General features: G+C 38.3%; 1 protein-coding gene across 2 annotated transcripts in view; it reads left to right on the forward strand.

Annotated features, from left to right (window-relative positions):
* The window catches only part of VPS13B (vacuolar protein sorting 13 homolog B), a 595,475-nt gene that overhangs the window by 474,213 nt on the left and 97,755 nt on the right, over nt 1-23,507 (forward strand). For both annotated transcript variants that reach the window (XM_040972638.1, XM_040972637.1), the window contains exon 40: nt 16,219-16,415. In XM_040972638.1, the coding sequence (XP_040828572.1) occupies nt 16,219-16,415 (197 nt within the window). The remainder of the gene's footprint in view (nt 1-16,218; nt 16,416-23,507) is intronic.

Here is a 23,507-nt window from a genome sequence, read left to right on the forward strand (position 1 = left end):
CAGACTTTATGTCATTGTAGCAGTCCCAGAACAAGCATTAACAGTTGTATATTGAATTCGTTGATTGAAAAATATTTCCCCTTGAAGAATTGTTTTTCTCTATGAGAAAAAAAAGAAAGATTATTTCAACTGTAATTCCAGTTATCTTTTTCTCATTTGCTAAGTCATGGTTTATCTGTATAATGTAGCAAGCTTTCAAAGTATCGTTTAATTTAACTTGAAAATCTAATAGGATGATGATTCAAATTGCTGATTTTTTTGTTTTTTTAAAGCATTCTTTCAGACACTTTAAGAAAATTTAAAGCTAAACTTTGATTTAAATTACCTTTTTTTGATTGGTGTAGTTTATTGTGGTATATTTAAAATAGGGACTGGCGTGCTGTGGTGCTGTCATCCCAAATGGGCACCAGTTCAAGCCTTGGCTGCTCCACTTCTCATTCTGCTTCCTGCTTCTGTGCCTGGGAAAGCAGTGCTTGGGTTCCTGCAGCCACATGAAAGACTCAGGGAAAGCTCCTGGTATCAGCCTGTCCCAGCCCTTAGGGAAGTGAATCAGCCTATGGAAGACTTCTCTCTCTGTCTCCTCCTCTCTCAGTAACTCTGACTTTCAAATAAATAAATCTTTAAAGGAGTTTCAAATTTGATAGGCACCTTAAATTACTTCTAGCAAAGGCTTCTATGATTCCATTTTAATTGATAAAAAATTTAAATTCATTTCCTCTGGAAAAAAAATAACTTTCTATCATGAAAAACTTCAGAAATAGAGATTCAACAACAGTAAAGATATTTGTGGGCCTGGCATGGTGGCTCAATTGGCTAATCCTCCCCCTTGCAAGTACCAGGATAAAGTCTTCCATCAACTTTGTTTTTTATTTTTTGTAGTGGGTGGGTGGAGAGGAGATGGAGAGAAATAGCTCCAGTCCACTTCCTTCCCTACCACTTGAGCCATTTTCCTACCACCTGCTGCCATCAAAAATGCACATTGTTAGCAAAAAGCTGGAACTGAGCGTAGAGCCAGGTCAGGATCTCTGGCACAATAATGTAGGGTGCAGGTATCTTAACCCAACATCCTGACCCTGAGCCAAACACGCACTCACCTCAATTTTATATTCAATACTTTTAGAATTCATTGATATAACCCAAAATTTGTCAAAAACATCTCCTACCTACAGAAATTAAATTGAGTGATACCTTTTTTTTACTAAATGGAAAGAGATAGACTGAATTTATTGAGCACGTTTTGTGTCAGGAATTCTGCTTGGCAATTCACCTGCATTCTTCGCTTTTCTCTTCCTTGCATTGTATGCATTCCAAACACTGTTATAAGTGTTACAGGTAAGGAAACTGCAGAGACACATTAATTAGCTCAAGGTCAAATAGCATGGGAACTCAGTTATGCAGGCTTGAGGAATTTTTTATGACAAATGAACCTGGAAACTATTAGTTCTCATTTATATAGAACCAGATGAGACAGACTAAAATTAAAGGCCAAGTTGAAAATGGTGACAGTCTTTAGTGTTTGCATTATCGTTCATAAAGTGTTGCTGACACCCTATAAGCTAAGTAAGCTAAGTACTTTGTTGGCCCCAATCCTGAATCATTAGAGCCCAGCAATTAATTTATTTCAATGTCCAATTTTCCTTGAATGAACGAAAAGTATAAATTTTTGAAGCAGTGACATCCACCAAACGACAATTTGGTGAGATTTTAAAACACTGCAAAATATTTTTACAGGTCTATAAGCATCATATTGTTTCCATAATTTCAGCTTTGTCTTGTGGAGAGCAGCAAGCTTGTGTCATTATGACGTCCCAAAGTCCTTTGCAGTCCTGTGATTCTCCTACTAATGAATTCAAACAGAAAAGGAGCATTGGGCCTCAAAATGTCCTCACAGCCAGAATGTAGGAAAAGTTACAAAATACAGATGTCTGTCAGGGATGGGATCCAAAGAAAAAAACATGCCAGAAGTCAGAAATAGATTTGTTATTGTACAAACAGCAGCCAAAAAAAAAAAAAAGTTTTGAATTTGGCTATTAGCCATATTTTTTAATTTTTGTTTATTTGTTTTTTAATGCTGAGACAAAATTATGAAGCCATAGTATCCAATTGAGGTGTCCTGTGGTTGAAGATGTGAGTTTAAAAAAATAATAAGGAAAACAAACACCATTGTTCATGAGACCTGTGGCAGATTCTATCTTTTCCAGATTCTAAAATCTCATTGTCATTCAGTAGTAAAATCACTCTCATATTGTTTGGAATCATCAATGTTTACATATTGAGAACTGTAAATCAATTAAAAACCCTTAAGATATTGTGTAATTATGTAAGATATAGCAGAACTCTTTATTCTTCTAAGCACTAAAACTAAGCCAGTCTTTTCTTCATTGCTTGTTTTATTGAGGGAAAAAAATTCTAAAATTAATGCCATTTATTTTAATTGCATACTAAACTTATCAGAATTGGTCATATTAGGGAAAATTTGTTCTTTGTGGTTCTTTTACTTTTTTTAAGAATAATTTGTTCCAAGAATGCCTTTTATCCCTAGGGCAGCACAGTCAGGGGAAGTGCAGCTTGAGCAACATGATGATTCTGTGGGAATGCAGGAACTAGGCTTTGGGTGCCACTGGCTGTGGGATGCTGGTTTTGGTTTTTTGTTTCTATTCCCATCTACATTGTTGGTTTTCTAATTTTTTTTTGCTTGTTTTCTCATTTCTATGAATATCCAGAGAAAAATTTGCCCCTGAAGTCTGTGATTACCCCCTCAATAGCAAATTAGGTGTCTGTGGCTTTTATTCTAGCGTATGATGTGTTATGAATCTAACTAAATTGTCTAAGAAACATTCCCAAAACTCATCTTTTCCACATTACATTCTTTCTACATGATGATCCACTTACCAGGACATAGGTCACCACCAAATAATGGCGGTCAGTACAGCCAGAAATTCTATCTGCAGATTCAAGAGAAACAGCCAGTCATTCCAGTCCAGGAAATTTGCTTCTCTGTAGATTTTCTGAGATGATTTTGTAAGGCTTAGGAAATTATATATGTCTATGAGAGCATTCTTTGTTCCCTTAGCTACCTGAAACCTGAAAACAAACTAAGTGAACAGAACTGTGGTTTGATAGGCTTAGTTAAAATGTAAACAGACATATTTTCTAACACCTTCCAACTTCTCTTCCAGTAAATCAGGGAAGTTGTGGGTTAAGAATGCTTGCTGCTGGACTGCTGTGGACCGTTCGTTCAGGCACGTTCAACATGGCAAGCATTGGGAGAGACTCATGATCAATGGCAGACATTCATGGTCCCTGACTCCTGCATTTTGCATTCCACTTTGGGGCTGTAGTGTTGAGGTGGTTATTCAAAGCAGGTTATTAGGGCTTGCTTTTATCCTATTGGAGCAAATATTTTGGAATTCCAGTAAGCCTTATGTGTTGTGAACAAAACTTACTATGAAGGTAAATTATAAAAACTAATATATCCTGCTTGTTAATCTATTTTTAAAAGATATTTTGTTTTTTGCCCACTCCATGTCATTTCTTAAGTTTCATTTTCTTAGGTTTGAAATGTGACACTTGAGACTTAGTTTTAATGAGGCTTGTTTTATATTCATTCATTTTGAGACACTTCTAGGGTCAGAAAGGCCTTCAGTTAGATGTGAACACTGAAAGGCTCAAACATAGTGTGTATGCATGTGAATGTGTAAATTTCATAACCCTTCCAACAGAAAGCCCTCCCCTGCTATTGTCTCTCCCTGACCAGGCGGGGGCAGTTGCCCCTCTACAGGACATTCAGGCCACCATGGGCCTGTTTGTGTTCCAAGTCGGTTCTTCACTTCAGGCTTCTTGAGGAAAGAGTTTACATGGTATTTATCTTTGGTCTTCAGTGCTTAGCATAGTACTTAGCAAGTGTTGACTGTGAGTGGATTGAAGCATGAATCAGAATAATATTATGTTATAAAATGGTAAAGCTGTCCCCTCAAGCTAACTACCACAATAAGGCTCTGTCTGCCTGCATTTACAGCCTGGTATTTGCATACTGTCATCATGATCTCTTCTGCATGGTTCTCATAAGAGATTTGGACAATGACATAGCAGCCAGAATTAATGCTGATTTTGTTCGTGGTGCCATGGAAGTGATGCAAGGAGTTTGAACGCTCTGCAGGCTAAAGGTTCCCATGTGCAGGCATGCATCTTTGGCAACAGGAGAGATAGCATTATTGCTAGCTGTCATAAGCAGAGAACATGAACGTACATGGGAGAGGTTTAAAAGAGAGATTCTAATTCAGATGATTAGGGAAAGGTTTCTTTAGATTTTATTATTATTTTTGGTGTTTGGTTGTCTGAATAAGTTGGCAATTTTGAAAGATTGATGACATTTTAAAAAAATACTGATGGAAACAAACTGATGACAACTAAAGGCCTATGTAATGTGAACATGAGAGATAACAGAGAGGTGGAAGCCAGATACTGGACCTAATTTCTGTGGAATGTTAATGGAATTTGCATATAATTCCATCTTGACCATGTTGAGATATAGTTCCCTAGGACACTTAGCCAGAATAGCAAAGATTAACCAAGGCTTCTATTTTCAAAACTAAACGGGACAATCTGCTTTTTATTCAGAAACAGATAATGTAGGCTTTTAAAAATTTTTTTGTACTTGTTTTGTCTTTCTTCCTTTTATCTCTCTACTAGTAAAATTTTTTTATCCCGTCAATGCCTCCATCAGAATTGAATCACATAAGTCTCTCTTGCCGCTTAGCAGCTCTGTAGTAAATCTAGTGAGTAGTTGGAGTGAAACTGAATTTGTTCATTGACAGTATGATGTCTTCCACTGATATATAATTGCATCACATTAGTTGGACTATAAAGACAAAGTTACCAGAAAAATGAGAGATGAGTATATTGGTGGGTAAAATATATTTTTTTCAAAAAAAAAATCCTTATTTCTGGCAACCCACATGCTTGACCAGATATTTGTTGCTCTTTTGTAAGTTCCAGGAAGTCAAAAATCATGTTTGTCTTGCTAACCATCATATCCCTAACATACCCATACCATGGAAACCTTCAAAAACTTTTTGTAAATAAATGAACTATAATTGATTGACTAATTCAAGCCCATTTTTATACATACATTTCTATTGGTTATGATTATATGTGAAACATAAAAATATATAAGAAAATAAAAGCATTGTTGAGAACTGTAAGGAGTCTAAGTTTTACCCTCTTAGCAAATTAGCAAGTTGGTTTGCCACAGCCGCATGAATGCTAATAGAAAACAGGGGAGTAGGGACTGGCATTGCTGGGACCCTAGGTTAAACTCCGCTTGTAGTGCCGACATAACACACTGAAGTGCTGATTAGAGAGCTTGGTATGTTGGTCGCTCTGCTTCCAGTCCCATCTCCTACTGTTGCATCCAGGAGGACATCAGAAGATGACCTTGGTATTTTGGCTCTGATACCCATATAGTAGATGGGAATGGAGTTCCTGGATCATGGCTTTGACCTGGTCCAGACCTGGCTATTGCTTCTATTTGGACAATGAGCCAGATTTAACATTGATATATCCCTCTGTTTCTGTTCCCTTTCCTTCTCTCTTCCTCTCGCAATTATTCTACCTTGTAAAGAAATTTTTTAAATGTTTAAATCTCAGTTATAAAGCTTAGCTTGAAAACAACAACAACCTGGGATGGCTGAACCAGAGATGAAGGGACAGTTCTGCTGAACTCACACTGACTGCAGATTGAACACTTCCGCAAATCTGTATTCTAAGTCCAGAGGAGTAGGTGATACCTAGACATAGAGTAGGCGATGCTGTAGATTAATTCTGCATTTTGGCTACCCAGATCTTTCATAACAGGCAATGAGTAGGTTTGCTCTTTTCTCTCTAGGAGACACTGTCTCTGTCTTCCATGATGTTTACTATTCCATTTATGCTCAAAAGGGTAGTCTGGTAAAAAGACGGTACCATTATGTGTTGGTAGAGGAATGATCTACCTACAGAGAATTTTCATCTGCCTAGCACATACTCTGAAGGCCTCTCTAACCAACATACTGTAGCCTGTGGACCAAATGTAGCCTACCATCTATTCTTGTGAATAGAATTTTATTGGAACATAGATAGACTCATTTGCGTGGTATTTATATGTTGCAGTAGGCCGTCAGGTTGTTGTGACAGAGACCATGTGACAAAGCCTAACATACTTGTTGTATAGCCTTTTACAGACACAGTTTAGTGACTGCCCCCCCTCCTTCCTGAGCTAAACTAAACATGTAACATTATGCCAAGGCTATACAAAATAGCCACACTGGCCGTTCTGTAATCTCTGTTGGTTAGTTTCTATTTGTGAAACTTTCTATCTGTATTCTGGTTCTCTCATCACCAAGGAATGTCAAGAAACTTATCTGTGATCAGTCAGTTTTTAACTTCTTAAAAATACTCATGGAAGTGAATAGGTGTAGGTATTTGGAGCATTAACATTATTTCAATCAGGTTACTCAAATGTGGGAGTCAGTGTGATGAACAAAGAGCTTGACTATGTACTTTACTAATTGTGAGATCTTTAGTAAGTGGTTTAACCCTTCCGAGCTCTCCTTTTCACATCTGTAAAATGGGATCTGCTTTTGTTAAACTGCAGTATCACCATCAAGATTGAGTAAAATAATGCAAATCTTGATATAGTCACTTTAAAAATGTTCTCATCCTAGACAAAATATGTGACCTATAAAGTGTGGAAATCATATTCTGGCATTTGATTATTGTGTACAGTTTTTGTTTATACACCAGACGAATAGTAGTTGTTTTATTTGTTGTTGATTTTGATGTTTTCTTCTTTGTTATTTTCTACTTCCTACATGCTGATATTTTTACCTAATGGAGTGTTAAGCTTGTGACTTCAAAATGAAAATATACTTTTGTGAAAACTAGGAAAAATGAAACAGAAAGGATGAGGGCAATGGGAATGCAGGAAGGAGGGTGGGCAGGGAAGTATCAGTAACCTCCTAAATCTGTATTGTGACATGTGAAAATTTTCAACTTTTTTATAAGTAAGGTAATTTTAAGATAAAAAAGTTGTTGTCCTAAAATATAGACTTAAAACAAAACCAGCTATAGTAATCTTACCTCATCTTAAATTTTTATGATTACAGAAACCAAGCCTCGTATTAATTAGGTGGTGTTAATTCAAAATGACAAATCTTGTTAACAGCTAAATGTTGGTTAGAATTAGACTTTCCTTCATCCCCAGATACATTTAATTGCATTTTCTGCAGATTAGAAAAGCTGCTTGACTGGTTAGAGATGAGGCCAACATGTAGTCTGAACTTAAAATTTATTGTCTCATTAAAAGAAATCATAAAATAGTCAAATTTCCCCTGCTCTGAGTTAGCTTTGAGTCAGAAATTCTGAATGTATTTTCTGTTTAAGGAAAAAATGTTATCTTGAAGAATGTCATATTACACACCTGCATTTACTTGAAACCTAGTAGCTTGATAAATTGATAAGATAACTGGGTCATATGTTAAGTTTTCTGAAAAACCAACCCAAACATAGATCCTAATAGAAGAATGTTACACATTTCCTTCTAAAGGCTGAAAAGTATTTCTCAGGGCTCTTAAATTACCATATTCTGATACCAAGGGAAAATAAAATCTGGACTTGGAGTCTTGTTTGTACTTGGAGGGTTTTCCAGACAGGAAGACAGTCTTGATGCAATCCGTAAGCCACAATACCAGTGGGGCATCACAGGTGAAGAATCTGCAGCTGTACCCCTTCACCACAATGTAGTACAACTATATGCTGGAATATTTCCTGTACAGAAATAGGGTTTGGTTAACTTTGTTTCCCTAGAGTAGATCACATTAAAATGTTATAAAATCATGATTTCCTGCATTTGAATACTTGTGGTTTCTCAACTGGTTCCAATATTATAAGAGGGTTTTTTTTTTTTTTTTTGGTATGGCTTCCATTAGTTGAGGATGTATAGAAGCCTTTCCTTCTTGAAAATCAACTAAAAAGCAGATACATATAAAAAGAAAGAATATTGTTAGCTAAAACATTTGAAATGCAAAAATAAGTTTGTTCTACCTTATTATTCAATAGTAAATTTTTACAATGAAGTGGAAACAATTAGATTCCATTATTATGACATATTTTAATTATTAACCATTAAAGTGTTTTTAATCAATTTGCATTTATTCTATGCAATGAATGTGACTCCTATGGTCATTTATAGATAACAGACTATAAGAAATGTCTTCTGTTTAAAAGGATGGTTAAGCATTAGCATATTCAAAAGTATAAAGTTTTTATTATCAAATGAACTTTTACTATCAAAATGAGAATTTTATAATTATTGCTTTTTCAGAAGTTATCTAATAGCCTTCCAGTGTTCAAAGCCTCACTACATCTTCCCTCAGTCTTTGGAGATGAAAGTCAAAGCTGACAGTTGATCAGCTTTCATGTTGCTGGAAGCAGTGGAAAACAGTTGGAGTAAATAATAGACTAGCAAGAAAGTTGAGAAGTTGGGGTATGGGATGTCCACAGGGAATCTGACAAGCTTGAATTTGTTCTTGGAAAAGTACAAGGACATGCTGCTTGTGCACATGACCACAGGAGAGCCAGAAAGGTCCTACACGCTCACCTCATGAAGGTTCTGTGGAAACAGGAAGTGAAAGCTAAGAGTTGGAGGAATGTCCAAGGGGCGGTGGGAGGGCCCTTTAACAACAACAACAACAAAAATAGGATTAGTGATTCCAGACCTGTTAGGAAATCTCCATTTAATCATTAACTGACTAGTTAGTTAATCAAATGATAACATCAATGACTATGTGACAAAGATTACAGACTTTGTCAACTTAGACTGTCACCAAGCAAACAAAATGGCAAGCTGGTAAACCCTAGGTAAGGGCCAGAATCTGATATTTATAGTTGCTAAGGTTTGTTAATAGTACATATTTTAAGATTTTATTTTTATTTGAAAGGCAGATTTCACAGAGAGGAGAGCCAGAGATAGAGTTACCTTCCATCCACCAGTTTACTCCCCAAATGGCCGCAGTGGCCAGAGGTGATTCAAAGCCAAAAGCTGGACACTTCTTCTGGGTTTCCCATGTGAGTGCAGGAGGCCACTGACTTGATCTATCCTCCACTGCCTTTTCATACCATAAGTAGGGAGCTGGATCAGAAGTGAAACAGGTGGGGCATGAACCGGTGCCTACATGGTTTACTAGTGTTACAGGTGGAGGCTGAGTATGCCATGGCATCAGCCCCTGCTTACTAATAATGCAAATTGGCACAGGTACTGTGTTATTAATATAAAATGTGCTGTGACTTAAAATTTCAAGTTTTCAGCGGGAAAAAAAAAAACACTAAAATATACAAAGAAAGAAGAAAAGTAGGAAATACACCTAAGGAAGCCCAGATTTTAAACTCCGTAGGCAAACCCTTTAAATCACCTATATTAGGTTTGTATGCAAAATGACTGAAGAATGCCATGTCTGAGAAGTAAAGAGGAGTATGGGGATGATGTCTCATCAAACAGAGAATAGCAATAAAGATTAGTATATGTTGAACATCCCCTGTTTAAAATACTTCAGTCTGAAACTGGTATTTTGAATTTTTTTCTCAATTTGCAATACTTTTATATCTTGAGTATATCTTGGATATATACCTTGGAGACAGGGCTCAGGTCTAAACATGAAATTCATGTTTCACATATACCTTAAACATATCGCCTGAAGATAATTTTATATACATTTTGAAAAATGATTGTGTGCCTCACTGTGCACCTACATTTTGACTGCATACATCAAATGAAGTATTAGGGAGGCTCAGTAACATTAACAGCTGATTAATCTCCAGAACTATAGAGACCAGGAAAGACGTATTCATACTGCTGAAAGCTAAGGACCAACAATGAGGGTGGAAGGGTGGAAGTAACACTGAATGACTGGGGTAAGTGACAAAAATTGAAGTTATTCTGTATTCAGATTGCTCCACACGAATCTGCTGTACACAAACTGGAACTGAAAAAATTTAAGTGACACATTAGATGGTCTATTCTTTAAAAAACAAAAATAGAGGTAATCTACTTACTAAATGCATTATCATGAAAAGGTTACGTGACTTTGAGACACATTTAGCTTATCTTTACAGTGGAAATAGTATTTTCCTCACTAAAATAATGCATAAAAGAAATCTTTGTAAGTTAAACAGCTATCCAAAAGTTGGTTTACTTTTTACCACAGCCACCATCACTATCACTAAAAGCATAGGTAGGAAGTAGCTGTTCCCCCCACTACCATGACCTAACATCCTGGAGAATGTAGCAGGAGGAGAGATGAGGGTAGTATCCTCTGTGCTAATCAGGCTTTAATGAGTGAGTCCACACTGGGGCCTCTCGCTTTGTTCTCACTAGCCAGCCACACGTAGTCAGCTACCCTTTCTCCATCTTGTTGTAACCTATAGGGAGAGAAAAATGGGAGCTACTTGATAAGATGTGTCAACTGCTGGATCTTCCCTTCTCTTTATTACAACTCCACCTGAGTTGTTTAGGGGGATTGAGTGTGCAGAGGCACAGTGACCCTGCTGCAGCAACCTTTGCCCAGAAAGATCAGAACTCTTCACCCTGGAAGACAGATGGGCAGTTGGAACCCTGCTGATGGTCTTGGCAGGACTATTGAGTCATAAAAACAAAATATTCTCTGTGCCAAAAATATTTTTAAATGACCAGCACACATGCAAATCTTCCCAAATTAGCCATCAAATGGAAACAAATTGTGGAATCACATTTTAAATACAAAAATAGATGTGCTCTTAACCAACTGGCAGATATACAACCTAAAATATATTCATATACTAAGACTACATATACTTAGAGTATAGTTTATTATGTACGGCTGTCAAATAATAGATAGGAAAATAAGATTATATATATACACACACACATAATCTTGACAGTCACTTGAAATGTAGCATGTGTTATATGTGGAATGTTTTACAGTGAAACCAATTTACTTGTTCCCACTTCCCATGACTCAGTACTAGATATTCAGGCTTCTAAACTATTTTTTGGCAGACAAACTATCTTGGAATGGGTCATCTTTCCTTCAAGTTACTCAGTACAGGCATTAGTAATAAATCCTCAATTATAGATATATAACTGAAGATCATTCACATAATTTCTTTCAAACCTAAAAACACATAATGAAGTTATTTTAAATGGATCACACAAAATGGAGGCCAGAGTTATTCCTCGAGAATAATTAATTGCTACCATATGAAGCTGTAAATACAATATGACCACATTAGATTTTTTTGTTTTGTTTGAATTATGTCACTACTAACCTAGAGACTGGTGGGGCAGTATCAACATCTTAACTGAACTACAAAAGAAAATTAGTGAGCAAATGCAAAGTTTGTAAAAAATGAGTATGCTTGCAAAATAATTCGGTGACACCACTTCATAAAGTAAGACATTTTTAGAATAAGACTGCTGAAGAAATTAATGTTGTCATCTTCTCAGCAAGTGTTGTGTCTCCGTTCATTAATTTTAAAACCCTTAATAAGCTATTAATACTGGTCTGAGATCTCATGGCAGTCCAAACTAGGCTGTAAGACATAGTCACTGGCTACTTTCAGACCCATAGTCCTTGTCTCCATTCCTCCTAAATGAGGATACCCTTCAGACTGTCAGATATATCCTTTCCTATCTAGACATAGATTTGTGTCCCCTTTTCCCCATCTTACCAATTTCCCCTCTTCGTCTGCCTCCTTCACTCTCTGTAACTCCTATTACAAGTTGAGCAGACCCTAAATCTCAAAGTCTGCTTTAAGCCTGCCTTTGGCCCATTATTTACATAAAATCCCGCTGTCCCCTGGAACCCTGTTGACCACTGCAGCCACCTGAAGCAGAGGCTGTAGTTTTTGTTTTTTATTTTTTTTCTCCTTCTTTTTACTTTGGGTCTAGGACATAAGGTGTTCTTGCTCTCAGTGTCACTTGTTTTGTTCTTTCATCTTCCTGTCAAATCCCTCTGCTCCTTTAAGACTTGCATCATTCTCACCCCTCTTTCTTGTTGCTGTGCACTAACATTTTTAGTTTCTCTCTCTCTCTCAATTCCTGGGCCCTTGCCTTTCAACCTTCTTCATTGTCAGCAACATCCTTGCAAGTGACTCAACTCGATCCCTACTTGGTCTCATCTCTCCAGTGGTTGTCTCCTTCAGTCCCTTTGGTAACTGCTTGCCATCACTGCAAATGTCTTTGCCTCCTGCGGCATCAACATCAGCATCCTGCTCTCCACCACTCTCCCATAACTCTCCAGCCTGCTCATTCATCAACCCTTGCTACAGTCATAAGCTATATGTAAACCTATGTCTAGATCTCTGATTTGTCCCTAACCATCAGCTATTTGCACATCATCTTTTAGCAAGTTTACATTGCTTGTGCATCGTTTAAATCATCCTCTTGCAGATAAATATCCTAAACTTCAGTACTCTTTGTCCTTCCATTTCATACTCCTGAGAGAAGTCTGATGCTCAATGAACCTGTAGCCATATTCCATCAAGTTGATATCTTCTGTTCTCCAGAATAATCAACTCTGTATTCAGTGTTTCCACCGGAATGGCTCACTGGGGTGAAAATGAGCTCCTTTTGTGCCCTACATTTTCAGTCCATCTACTCCTAAAGAGATGAAGCCATCTTCCCCGATTGAGCATCCATATAGTTGCTCAGGCCGGCAACCTGGGAGTTACTCTTAATACTTCCCTCTCATTAAATTATGTCTAAGTCATCAGTAATACTTAGAAAGTTTAATGCCTCAGGAATCTTTTATGCTTTTCCAGGACTTAAGCTATCAATATTTTTACCCTAGACTTCCTGACTGATTTTAATATGCTCATGTTTGCCTCCTTCTATTGTATTATGTAATAACTAAAACTTATCAAAAATACAAATATGACTGCATAACTTCTTTGTTTAAAACATGAAGTACCATTGACATTGTGATAAAGTCCAAAAACCTTAACTTGCTCCAAAAACAGTAAAGGTTTTTTATTACTTTCAATTTATAGATATAAAATAACCAAGACTCAGGATCCTCAGTTAAGTTTCCCAAAGTCACAGATGGTGGCTAAGGGGACAGGACCACATATTTGTATTAAGTGTGACACCAATGAATATTTTCAGCATTAAAAAATAATGTGAAGATAATGTAGTTTTTCTTTTTTATTGTTTAATTTTTTAACCAGAGATACTTTATTACTGAGTCATCTTGGGATTCCCAAGGGCTGCCAACCTTGCTTATGGTGCACAGCTTCGCCAGGGTGGCAGGGAGTCCACAGCTGTGCCTGACTCCCATGGCAGCACAGAGATTAGGGCCTAGGAGCCTTTGGGCTTTTCTTTTATAAATTTATGACAGTATACATATGAATGGCATATTGAAATGAAATAACCTTTAAAGTAATCATATACTTTGTCATTTCTTTTGTTTTGAAATGTTGAAAACAAATGTATCCTTAAAATGGGAAAAAAGAATAATGTAACTTTTGTGTGCACTTTACAGGACTATAAGTGATTTTTTTTTTCAACAGAGCTTGGGTGTGAATTAATATCCCTTTGTCAGTCGAGGAAAATATGGCCTATAAAGGAAGTCCTAACTAGCACGTAACTGACCTATTTGAGAATATACATCTTCAGTAGTTTTGTATTTACTGAATATTCAGAGTAAATTAGAATATTCGAATTGAGAGCTGACCTCACACAAGTTGTGAGCTAAATGGACTTTTTTACTTCCTTCCACAACTCTTTTGAAGTCCCACAATTCCTCTGTCTCAAAGCCCCAGTTTTGCTACAATCGGTTGTCATTGTCCTTAGACTGAGTAATGACTTTTCACAGTGATTCCCAGTTTGTCTGACCTTGTGTTGTGGACCCATTCCAGCCTTTGCCTTGGAGATGAAAATTAACTACCATATTTTCCTTCAGGTCATACTTTTTGCAATGTGTCAGTTAGTTTTATAAGCTGTAATAAATTGATTTTAGTGTAGAACTTTGTTAGGTATTGACAGAAGCAAGTATTATATTGAACTTGACATTGTTATTTAGGTTTCAAGAAAACAACAGGTGTATAAATTAGAGTGTTTTGAACTTGTTTGCTCAGTTCCACTGAATTCTTTGGTGCTTTTTGGGAATTTATGCCCGGCATCCCACTTCTCTTCTACCATTGATCAGAAGCATCTGAGGTGCCAGTTCAGAAGGGGAGTTAAGCAATGACATCTCCCTACAACTCTTAAGTCATAGCGCTGCTGTGTGACAGGGTTACAGAAAAGTTATGTTGAATGGACCATGGCTACAACATTCATGAGTATGCTGTGTCAAGGTTCATTCTTTTCATCCCACGAGTCCAGTCTCTTCTGAAGAGCCAGTACCACTCTTACAGCTTACAGGATTCTGTTGATGTACACACTTCATAAGTGTTCTTTCAGTAGAACTTAATGACATTTCTTAAGCACTTACAATATGCATTCATTAAAATTGTGTCTCATGGAATCCTTACCAAAATTCCTTAGGGTTGTTTTCCTATCTCCTTTAATTTCCCCTAAGAACTTGTAACTTACAAATCTGGGATTTGAATCTCAAATATCTGCTTCTGCAATTCATGCTTTTATCATTGTGGAGAATCTTTAATGTGCCAGAGATTAAATCGCCTGGTATATATGTATACATCTATTCATTCATGAATAATTCATTCATTCAACAATGTCTTTTTTTAACATTTGCTGCAAACACTGTGTCAGGTGCTATGAAAATCTAAAGCTTAGCCAAATGGAAATCATTCCTCAAGGAATGTGTCTACCAGGGAGGATGCCATGTACAAAAATACTATGAACTGGGTATGCATTGACAAGAACTGCAAGACAGACTCCCATTTTAAAATCCTACTTATTCAGCAAAGGGAAAGAATTCTACCCAAGGAAGTGAAAATGCTTCCAGAAAGGTAGCTTTTGATTGGGTTCTTGAGCAGATGAGAAGGATGGGCATGGGTCAGGGACAGAGTGGGGCATGTGCAGGTGCTTTGTGCTGGGAAATGATGGAGGAATAATGACACAGAAGGAAATTGTAGAGAAAAGTTTCATGCAAAGAAAGAAAGAAAAGGGAATTTCAAGAAGTAGGTGTTTGGCACATTTAGTTAGCATGGAGTTTGTCACATCCATCCTAGTTAGAGCAAACCTGCTATTATTTTTATGTTTGCATATTTTCTATAGACTCAGAACAAATATTTTTTAACCTTTTATTCTACTAGGCTTTTTAAAATTAGATTTTATAAATTTAAGTCCTGTCCTGCCCTGTACCCATAAATGACTTTCATGCCATTCATAGAAAAATGCTTCACTAATATAAATTTAAGGGGAAAAAAAGGCCCAGCGTGGTAGCCTAACAGTTAAAGTCCTCGCCTTGCACACACTGGGATCTCATATGGGCACCAGTTTATGTCCTGGCTACCCTGCTTCCCATCCAGCTCCTTGCTTGTGGCCTGGGAAAGTAGTCAAGGATGGCCCAAAGCCTTGGGACCCTGCACCCATGTGGGAGACCTGGAAGAGTCACCTGGCTCCTGGCTTCGGATTGGTTCAGCTCTGGCCATTGTGCCACTTGGGGAGTGAATCATCAGACAAAAGATCTTCCTCTCTGTCTCTCCTCATCTCTGCATATCCGACTTTCTACTAAAATAAGTCTTTTTTAAAAGCAGGTTGTTTTTTTCCCGCTCTACTTTTGCTTTTTATCCTTTAACATTTGGTCCTTCTAAAATTCACTTTTGTAAAGAATCGTGTAGGGATTCCACTTCAGTTTTCTCAGATAGTTATCAGCTCTTGCCATCTCATTTTCTTTCTGCCTGTTTCAAATGACACCTTCATGATATACTAACATTTTATAAACTTTTTCTGTTTTATTTCTCTTTTAATCTGTGTGTTACTACAACCATTTAATTAATGTAGCTTTTTAATATATATAGTACCTGATAGAGTTTGTTCCTATTACTGTTTTGTGTGAGTATAATCTTGAATGAATCTTTTTAAATAAGCATAAATGTAACTATGAAAAGAAAGTCTAAACTACTATCTTTTGTGACCTTTTCTTATTTTAAAAGTCCTACGTGTATACTTTGGATAAAAAAAGCTATAGATGTGTGATTTCTATTTGTAACCTCTAAACTTATCTTATTTTAACATAGGTTCCTTGTACTTTGGAGTACTGGGATGAACTCCAGAAGACTTTTGTTACATTTAGAGAATTTAGCCTATCTGAAAGCAAAGTTTGTGAACTGCAACTACCGGATATCAATCTGGTGAAAGACCAGAAGAAACTGGTATCTTCAGATCTTTGGAGAATTGTCTTGAACAACAATCAAAATGGAGCTGATGACCAAAGGTAAGCAAGTGTGGTGGCCTAGAGTCAGTAAGCTTAAGTTGACTTTCCTATCCGCTAACCCCTCCCTAACCCGTATTGCAGCTGCCCACCAGGTGCAGCTGCCCGAATTGTGGATGAAAACTAGGAAGAAAGAAATGTAGCTTTGTCCAACTTGTTCCTTAATATATATAGAAAAAATAAAATCGCAAAATTAAATAAACTTAAAAAAATCAGTTTTTTCTAAATACAAACATATGGATGAAAAAAGCCATGTAGAACTCAGTTGATTTCTTAATGTTGCAATAATCAGTATCTATAATGAGGATTCTGGGCATTACAAGCAAATTAAGTTATTGTCTTCTTCTAACAGTTAAATTTTGGAAATATTTCCATCTTATAAGGTCTTTAACAACTAAAGACTTAACTTCCAGACGTTAGGAAAACTTGTCTTGCTAAAGTAACTTACATCCGTGGAATTTTGGATAGCTGAGGTTTGGTCCTGCTATAAAGTCGGCTTGACCATGATGATTCTCTCCAGATTGGAGCTCAGGTATTCTGAATCATGTCTCCAGAACTCCCTTGTCCACACCTCCTACAGGATTTTTTGTTTGGTGCCAGACAGGGTCTGATCATCCCCATTTCCAGTGGTTGTCAGGTTAACACATCCACTGATTCTCAGTAGAGAAAAATGGCTCCAGCACCGTATTTGTCAATCCTTTTATAGTTTACACACCCTCGCTCAGTCTGTCTGCTTGTGTTGTTATGGATAGTACATGTTCTAGAAGGCTGTGCTGTCCCCTGCTTTCAGTGTCCCATGTTCCAATTCTCCAATAGCTTGCCTTTACTGTTTTCTGACTCTCTATGAAATCCCTCCTTTTCCAATCTGCAAATAACACTATCTAAGAAGGAGAAAAAGCACTAATCTTTTGAATACCTGTCAATTGTTTTCACTTTATTTTTAGAGATTTATTTTTATTGGAAAGTCAAATATACAGAGAGGAGGAGAGACAGAGAGAAAAATCTTCTGTCCATTGATTCACTCCCCAAGTGACCACAACAGCTGGAGCAGAACCAATCTGAAACCAGGAGCCAGGAGATTCCTCCAGATCCTCCACGCAGGTGCAGTGTCCCAAACCTTTGGGCCATCCTTGACTACTTTCCCAAGCCACAAGCAGGAAGCTGGATGGGAAATGGCGCCACCAGGATTAGAACCAGTGCCATATGGGATCCCTGTGTTTGCAAGGCGAGGACTTCAGCCACTAGGCTACCATGCCAGATTCTCGTTTTCATTTTCATATGGCACTTTTATATTTGCTTGTATGTGGATGTTATAATCCTGTTATGCCTATTTACATTCTGATTCCTATTTCAAATCATCAATAATTATGGATGATTTTTCTTGGGGATTTTTTTTTTTAGTAGTAATAACAGATATCTACTGAAGAACACTTAGGTGAAGAAAATAGTATCAAGCATGATCCTGTCACATTGAAGTAACCCTTGTTAACATTTGGGCTGTAGTCTCAGAGTTTTTGTCACTGATTATTTTCTATGCTTAGTAATAATGTGTTCTGTACTTTATTCTATTTGGAGATCATTTGGGCTTTTAAAAAAAGTCGTTAACCTTCCTGGGGCTGGCATTTGGTCTAGTACTTGCATCATATAATGTAATGCCAAGTTCTATACCCAGGTCTGCTCCAGCTTCTAAATTCCTATCCTAATGGCTCAAGTGGTTGATTCCCTGCCACTCAAGTGGAAGACCTGGGTTGAATTTTTTGCTCTGGCTTCACCCTGACCCAGCACTTGGCATTCCAAATACGTGGGCAATGACCCAGCAAATGGAGGTATTCTCTTACTTTCAAATCAATGTATTTTTTAAAAATATTTCCTTTCTATTTTATGACCTGGTAACATACAATGGTAGAAAGCTATGCTAAGGAAAGGTCTGGCTTTTACCTGAATATTATGCAACAATAAATAAGCATGCCTGTCCTGTTAGGAATTAGCAGGTGGATAGAAAGATTGCATTTCTAAGTATATAAGTGACAGTCAGAAACCAGGAAGTCTCAAAACATGGAGCCCATGGATGGTTGATTTTTTTAAATCCAAGCTTCACTAGTAGTATCAAGTTGGAAATGATTTCTTGATTCTAATTATGAAAGAATGCATTTTCGTCACTGAAGGAAGAATTTTAGGCAAGGTTAACTCCTCTGAACATGAAGCATTCATAGCAATTACTTCTGCGGCAAGCTTACCACTATAGAAATGTAAAGCCTTTAGGGACAGATTTTTTTTGCCAACAATCAAATGCAAGCAATTTTTCAACAAGCTTTTGACGTTATAATCACATTGTCCCCATGGGGATTTTTCATCTTACCTAATAGTTCACCATTTATTTCACTTTAAATTGTTTGAGATTAATCATTTTTTTAGGTAGAAATTCATATGGTGAAATTAAACTAAAAGACATAAACTAGAAGCAGAGAAAACAAAACATGACAAAGACATTTTTCAAAAGGAATAGTAAATGTCATCCAATGTTTAAAAACAAACAAAAAACCAGTACTTTCATAACATGTCAGTATTTCATGTAAGCAGAAAACTCTAGGTGAACTCTAGTGTACTCTATCGCTGAGAAATCTAAAGCTGTGCAAGAACTTGACATTTTAAAATTACAGATTATCTTACCATAAGTAGTGTGAGTATACTTAAAGTTTTTGGAAGGTGGAATTGGAAGTTAGTTTTGGTGCAAAAAAAAAAAAAAATTGTGATCCATGCATTTTTTCCATAGTTCCTTTTTCATGAATGTTTTGAAAGATCCCTTGTATTCACAGTGTTTTGAAAATGATGTGTATCAGATGATTGGACATTACTGGTAGAATGGTCATAAAAACAAGCTGCATGCAGATTAACATCAAAAACTTAGGAGGACCTGTTGCTTATAATTGAGATGAAATTGCCATAGTATACAATACCGACAGCAGTGGTAATAGCATCATGCTATGTATGTAAACACAAGCAGTACTTTTAAAGGTTTGTTTATTTATTTGAAAGTTCAAGTTACATAGAAAAATGGATAGAGAAAAAGGTGGAGATTTTCCAGCCACTGGTTCCTTCCCCAGGTGGCTACAATGGCTAGGGCTGAGTCAGGCCACAGCCAGGAGCCAGGAACTAAATCCGGGACTGCCACCTTGGCAGCCGGAACTCAAGTACTTAGATCATCCCCTGCTTCTTCCCAGGGCATTAGCAGGGAGTTGGATCAACAGTGAAGCAGCTGGCACAGGAGCTGGCCTCTACGTGGGATGCTGGAATTCCAAATGTCAGCTTTACTGACTATATCACAATGCTGGCCCCCACAAACAGTATTTAAGAGAGAGAGTTTCATGTTAAGGGATATGGTATTAATTCCTGACCCTTCATCAAAAGGCTATTTGGCCTTGAAAAATTGATTTCCAACCTGAGGCATTAGTGACTGAGTAGGGGCTAACCAGTGCAGTTGTGTCAGGGAGCCTCCATGCAAGGGACTGGAGACAGGAGAATCAGTACTTGCACTCTACAGCCTTTAATGGTAGACTTCATCATATGAAACGAACAGGTTGATAGTAATTGGAGATTGCATTTGAAGCAGAGTAAATGTTGACCTTTGTACTTAGGTTCCACCATAATACTGATATTTGCGTACTTTTTTCTATTTCTTGTGCACTGAGTTGGAGGCAAAAGATGTAGCCTCTGGAACACTGGTCTGAGTATCCATTCCAGCTTATTTATAGTTCTCACATTACCATTGCCCATTGCTGAAGGCTAAGTAAGAACCCTTCACTCTGGTCCCAGGAGGAAGCAGATGGCAGCACAGACTTGCTGACTGATGACAGTTTAAAGAAAGGAGGCTGAAAATAGAGCTAAGGGATGCTGTAGTACTCTGGAGCTAGGAACGGTGGGGTAACCATGCCACACTCGGTCCTGAAGGGCCCGGGAGCTAGAACTAATACCAGAACTGTATCCCAGAATGGGTTGTTGTGGCTACTTTGGTAAAGGAGCAGGCCAGAGGACAGAGTTTTTCTCAACTGCTTCAGGAAGCAACTTTGACCTCTAGCTTGTCCTTAGGTTCATTCTGCTAGGAATAGAAAAGGACAAATAGAAATTGCCAAGCACAAATACACTCTTATTCGTGATTTGTAACCTAGAAGGAAATTGCCATATGGGGGAACAAAAGGGAAAAGGAGTCATATTCCCCACTGCCAGATTCAGGGCAGGTTCCCTGGGATGGATATCATAGAATCAGGAAGACACTTGTACTTTGTTCCCCTCTTATCTCTACCCCCAAATGACTAATCTCCAGAAGTACTTCTTTGGACTACAAGCAGACACCAAGTTAGAGGCATTTATCCTGTAACACAGTAACCGTCCAGATCTTGATATGTGCACCTAGGTAACTTGTTATAAACTGCTGCATGATAACATTAAATTTTGTTGATTTGAGCCAAGTATTAAAACAAATTTAATTTGAAAGGCAGAGTCGCAGAGAGTTAAAGAGAGAAAAAGACACACTGTCACAGAGAGAGAAAGAGAACCACTCACTGGTTCACTCCCCAAATGACTTCAACATCCAGGACTGTGCCAGGATGGAGCCAGAAGCTCCTTTCTGGTCCCCTACGTGGACGCAGGGGCCCTAGCACTGAGCCGTCTTCTGCTGCTCTCCCAGGCTCATTAGCAGGGAGATGGATAAGGAAGTGCATTAGCCAGAACTCAGTCAGGGCCCATGTGTGGTGCTACTGCTTTGCCTGTTTAGTCACAGCATTGTCCTGTGGAATGACCATCTTTTCACAACATACAACATATGAGAGAAAATTGCTTACAAGGGCTTCTTATCCCCGCCCCCCAAAAGCTGATTCATGACGACAGGCATCCTAGGAGGAAAAAAAATGGCTTAAGGGCGTATGTGACGTGTGGCTCATGCAGTGAAAATTGAACCTCTAGTTTTTTTTTAATGTGCTTTCTTTCATCTTTGGGTGTGCCAAGTAAATGCATGGAAAAAAAGACATAGATACAGTTACAGATACAGATGTATTTGTATTGATACATGTGAGGACACTTTGAAAAGTTTATGGAAAATGGAATTAAAAGATAGTTTATTTGGGGCCCGGTGTGGTAGCCTAGCAACTAATGTCCTTGCCTTGAACGTGCCAGGATCCCATATGGGCACCAGTTCTAATCCTGGCAGCCCTATTTCTCATCCGGCTCCCTGCCTGTTGCCTGGGAAAGCAGTCAAGAATGGCCCAAAGCCTTGGGACCCTGCACCCATGTGGGAAACCTGGAAGAGGCTCCAGGCTCCTGGCTTTTGGATTGGCTCAGCTTTGGCCATTGAGGTCACTTGGGGAGTGAATCATCGGACGGAAGATCTTCCTCTCTGTCTCTCCTCCTATCTGTGTATCTGCCTTTCCAACAAAAATAAATCTTTTTTAAAAAAGCTAGTTTATTTGATGCAAAAAAAAATAATAAAATACATATGAAAATCTTCAAACAGCCTGTGGAAATGCATATTATTAAAAATTATCTGTGTATTTCAAAGAGTTTTTTTCAAATTATAAATGAAACTTATCTGAGAGGGGAAAGGAGCTCTCTGGTTCATTAGCTCATTCCCCAAATGCCCACGGAGGCCAGGGTTGTACCAGGCTGTAGCCAAGCGCTGGGAACTCGGGCTGTCTCCCCAGTGGGTGTGAGGGACCCAGGTATTGAGTAATCACCTGTGATCTTCCAGGAAGTGCATTAGCAGGGAGCTGAGCTTGGAAACTGGAGCAGGCACTCAGCCCTGACCAAATGTCTGCCCCAGATGAAGTGATTGGTCAGTTCCTCCTCCATGACGTTTTGAAGTGCCCTTCTCTGTGTGTGCCTGTGCACAGGTGTGGTGTTCTTTTCCTCCTACCCAGTTAAGAGCTCTTAAAAGAAGCTGCAGATTTGGGTATCTATCAGACACTGATCTGCAGGCTTGCATGTGTCTGTGTGAACCACTGACTTCCCTAAGCCCTGGTTCTCACACACAGACAGTGAAGGAAGCAGAGAAAAAAGCATGCTGGGAAACCCCTGAATCGGTTCTCTGCTGCCAGATGACTGGCCTCCGGGAGGTACCTCCTCTCTGTCCGACTTAGTCTGCACCTGCAAACATACCTGGATTAGGGAGATAATTTTTCCTATCCTTTGAGGTTCATAAGCCGTTGAAACATAAATCTTAACATTTGGATCTGCTTGATCATCTGTGTTTCTAGTCTGCTATGAACAAGAATTTATTCGTAAAATTCTTTCCCAGGGCTGGCCCTTCTTTGCCTTCTATGGAAGGAATACTGGCTGTTTGTTTTTTTTTTTTTTTTTTGAAAGCCCTTTGAGCTGCTGATTGAATTCTTTGCTGTGTAGCCCTTCTCCCATCCATATTCTCCCAGAGCACTCATGCCTCTGGTCTCACTTAACGTTCCAGGTTCATAGTACTAACAAGGTCTCTGTGTCATGTTTATGTTTTTAGGAATACTGGGAGGCCTTCCCTTTCTCCTTCCCTCCCTCTCTCCCTATCCCCCTCCCTCCTCCCCCATTCCCACCTCCCTCTCTCTGTTTCTCTTCCTGTCCCCCTCCCTCCTGGTTTCTCTCTCTCAGGGGTCCCTCTAGTGGGAACCAGGACTCAAGTGTGACATCCATGCTGAGAAGAAATTTGGGACCGAGGGGATGCAAAGGCGTTTATGAACCAGTGCACACTGTGTTGAATTTTTCTGTGGCAAATTTTCAATTTTTTGTAAAGCAAGCAGGTTTATAAAAGTTACAAGTTAACTAAACACTATCATATAATCTGCTCCAACAATAGATCACAAGGGATTTGGAAAACAAACACCAGGTCTCAGGCAACTGGAGAAGTAGACATGAGTTGCAGGAACCAATACCAATAAACAAGCAGATCTAACTAGAAAAGGAATCTAACAGGACTTTGTACTCAGATGCATTCAGGTCACAATCGCTAAAATGGAAATGATAGTAAAGACGCCTCACACCCATCCAGTCACACTGCGTGAGCAAGATGGCCCACTGTCACAGCAGGAGTTTGCTTCCTGCATGATTCTCAGTATGCCAGGA

Source organism: Ochotona curzoniae, unplaced genomic scaffold (assembly GCF_017591425.1).
Source record: "Ochotona curzoniae isolate NIBS_2020 unplaced genomic scaffold, NIBS_Ocur_1.0 contig_2318, whole genome shotgun sequence".
NCBI classification, from domain to species: domain Eukaryota; kingdom Metazoa; phylum Chordata; class Mammalia; order Lagomorpha; family Ochotonidae; genus Ochotona; species Ochotona curzoniae.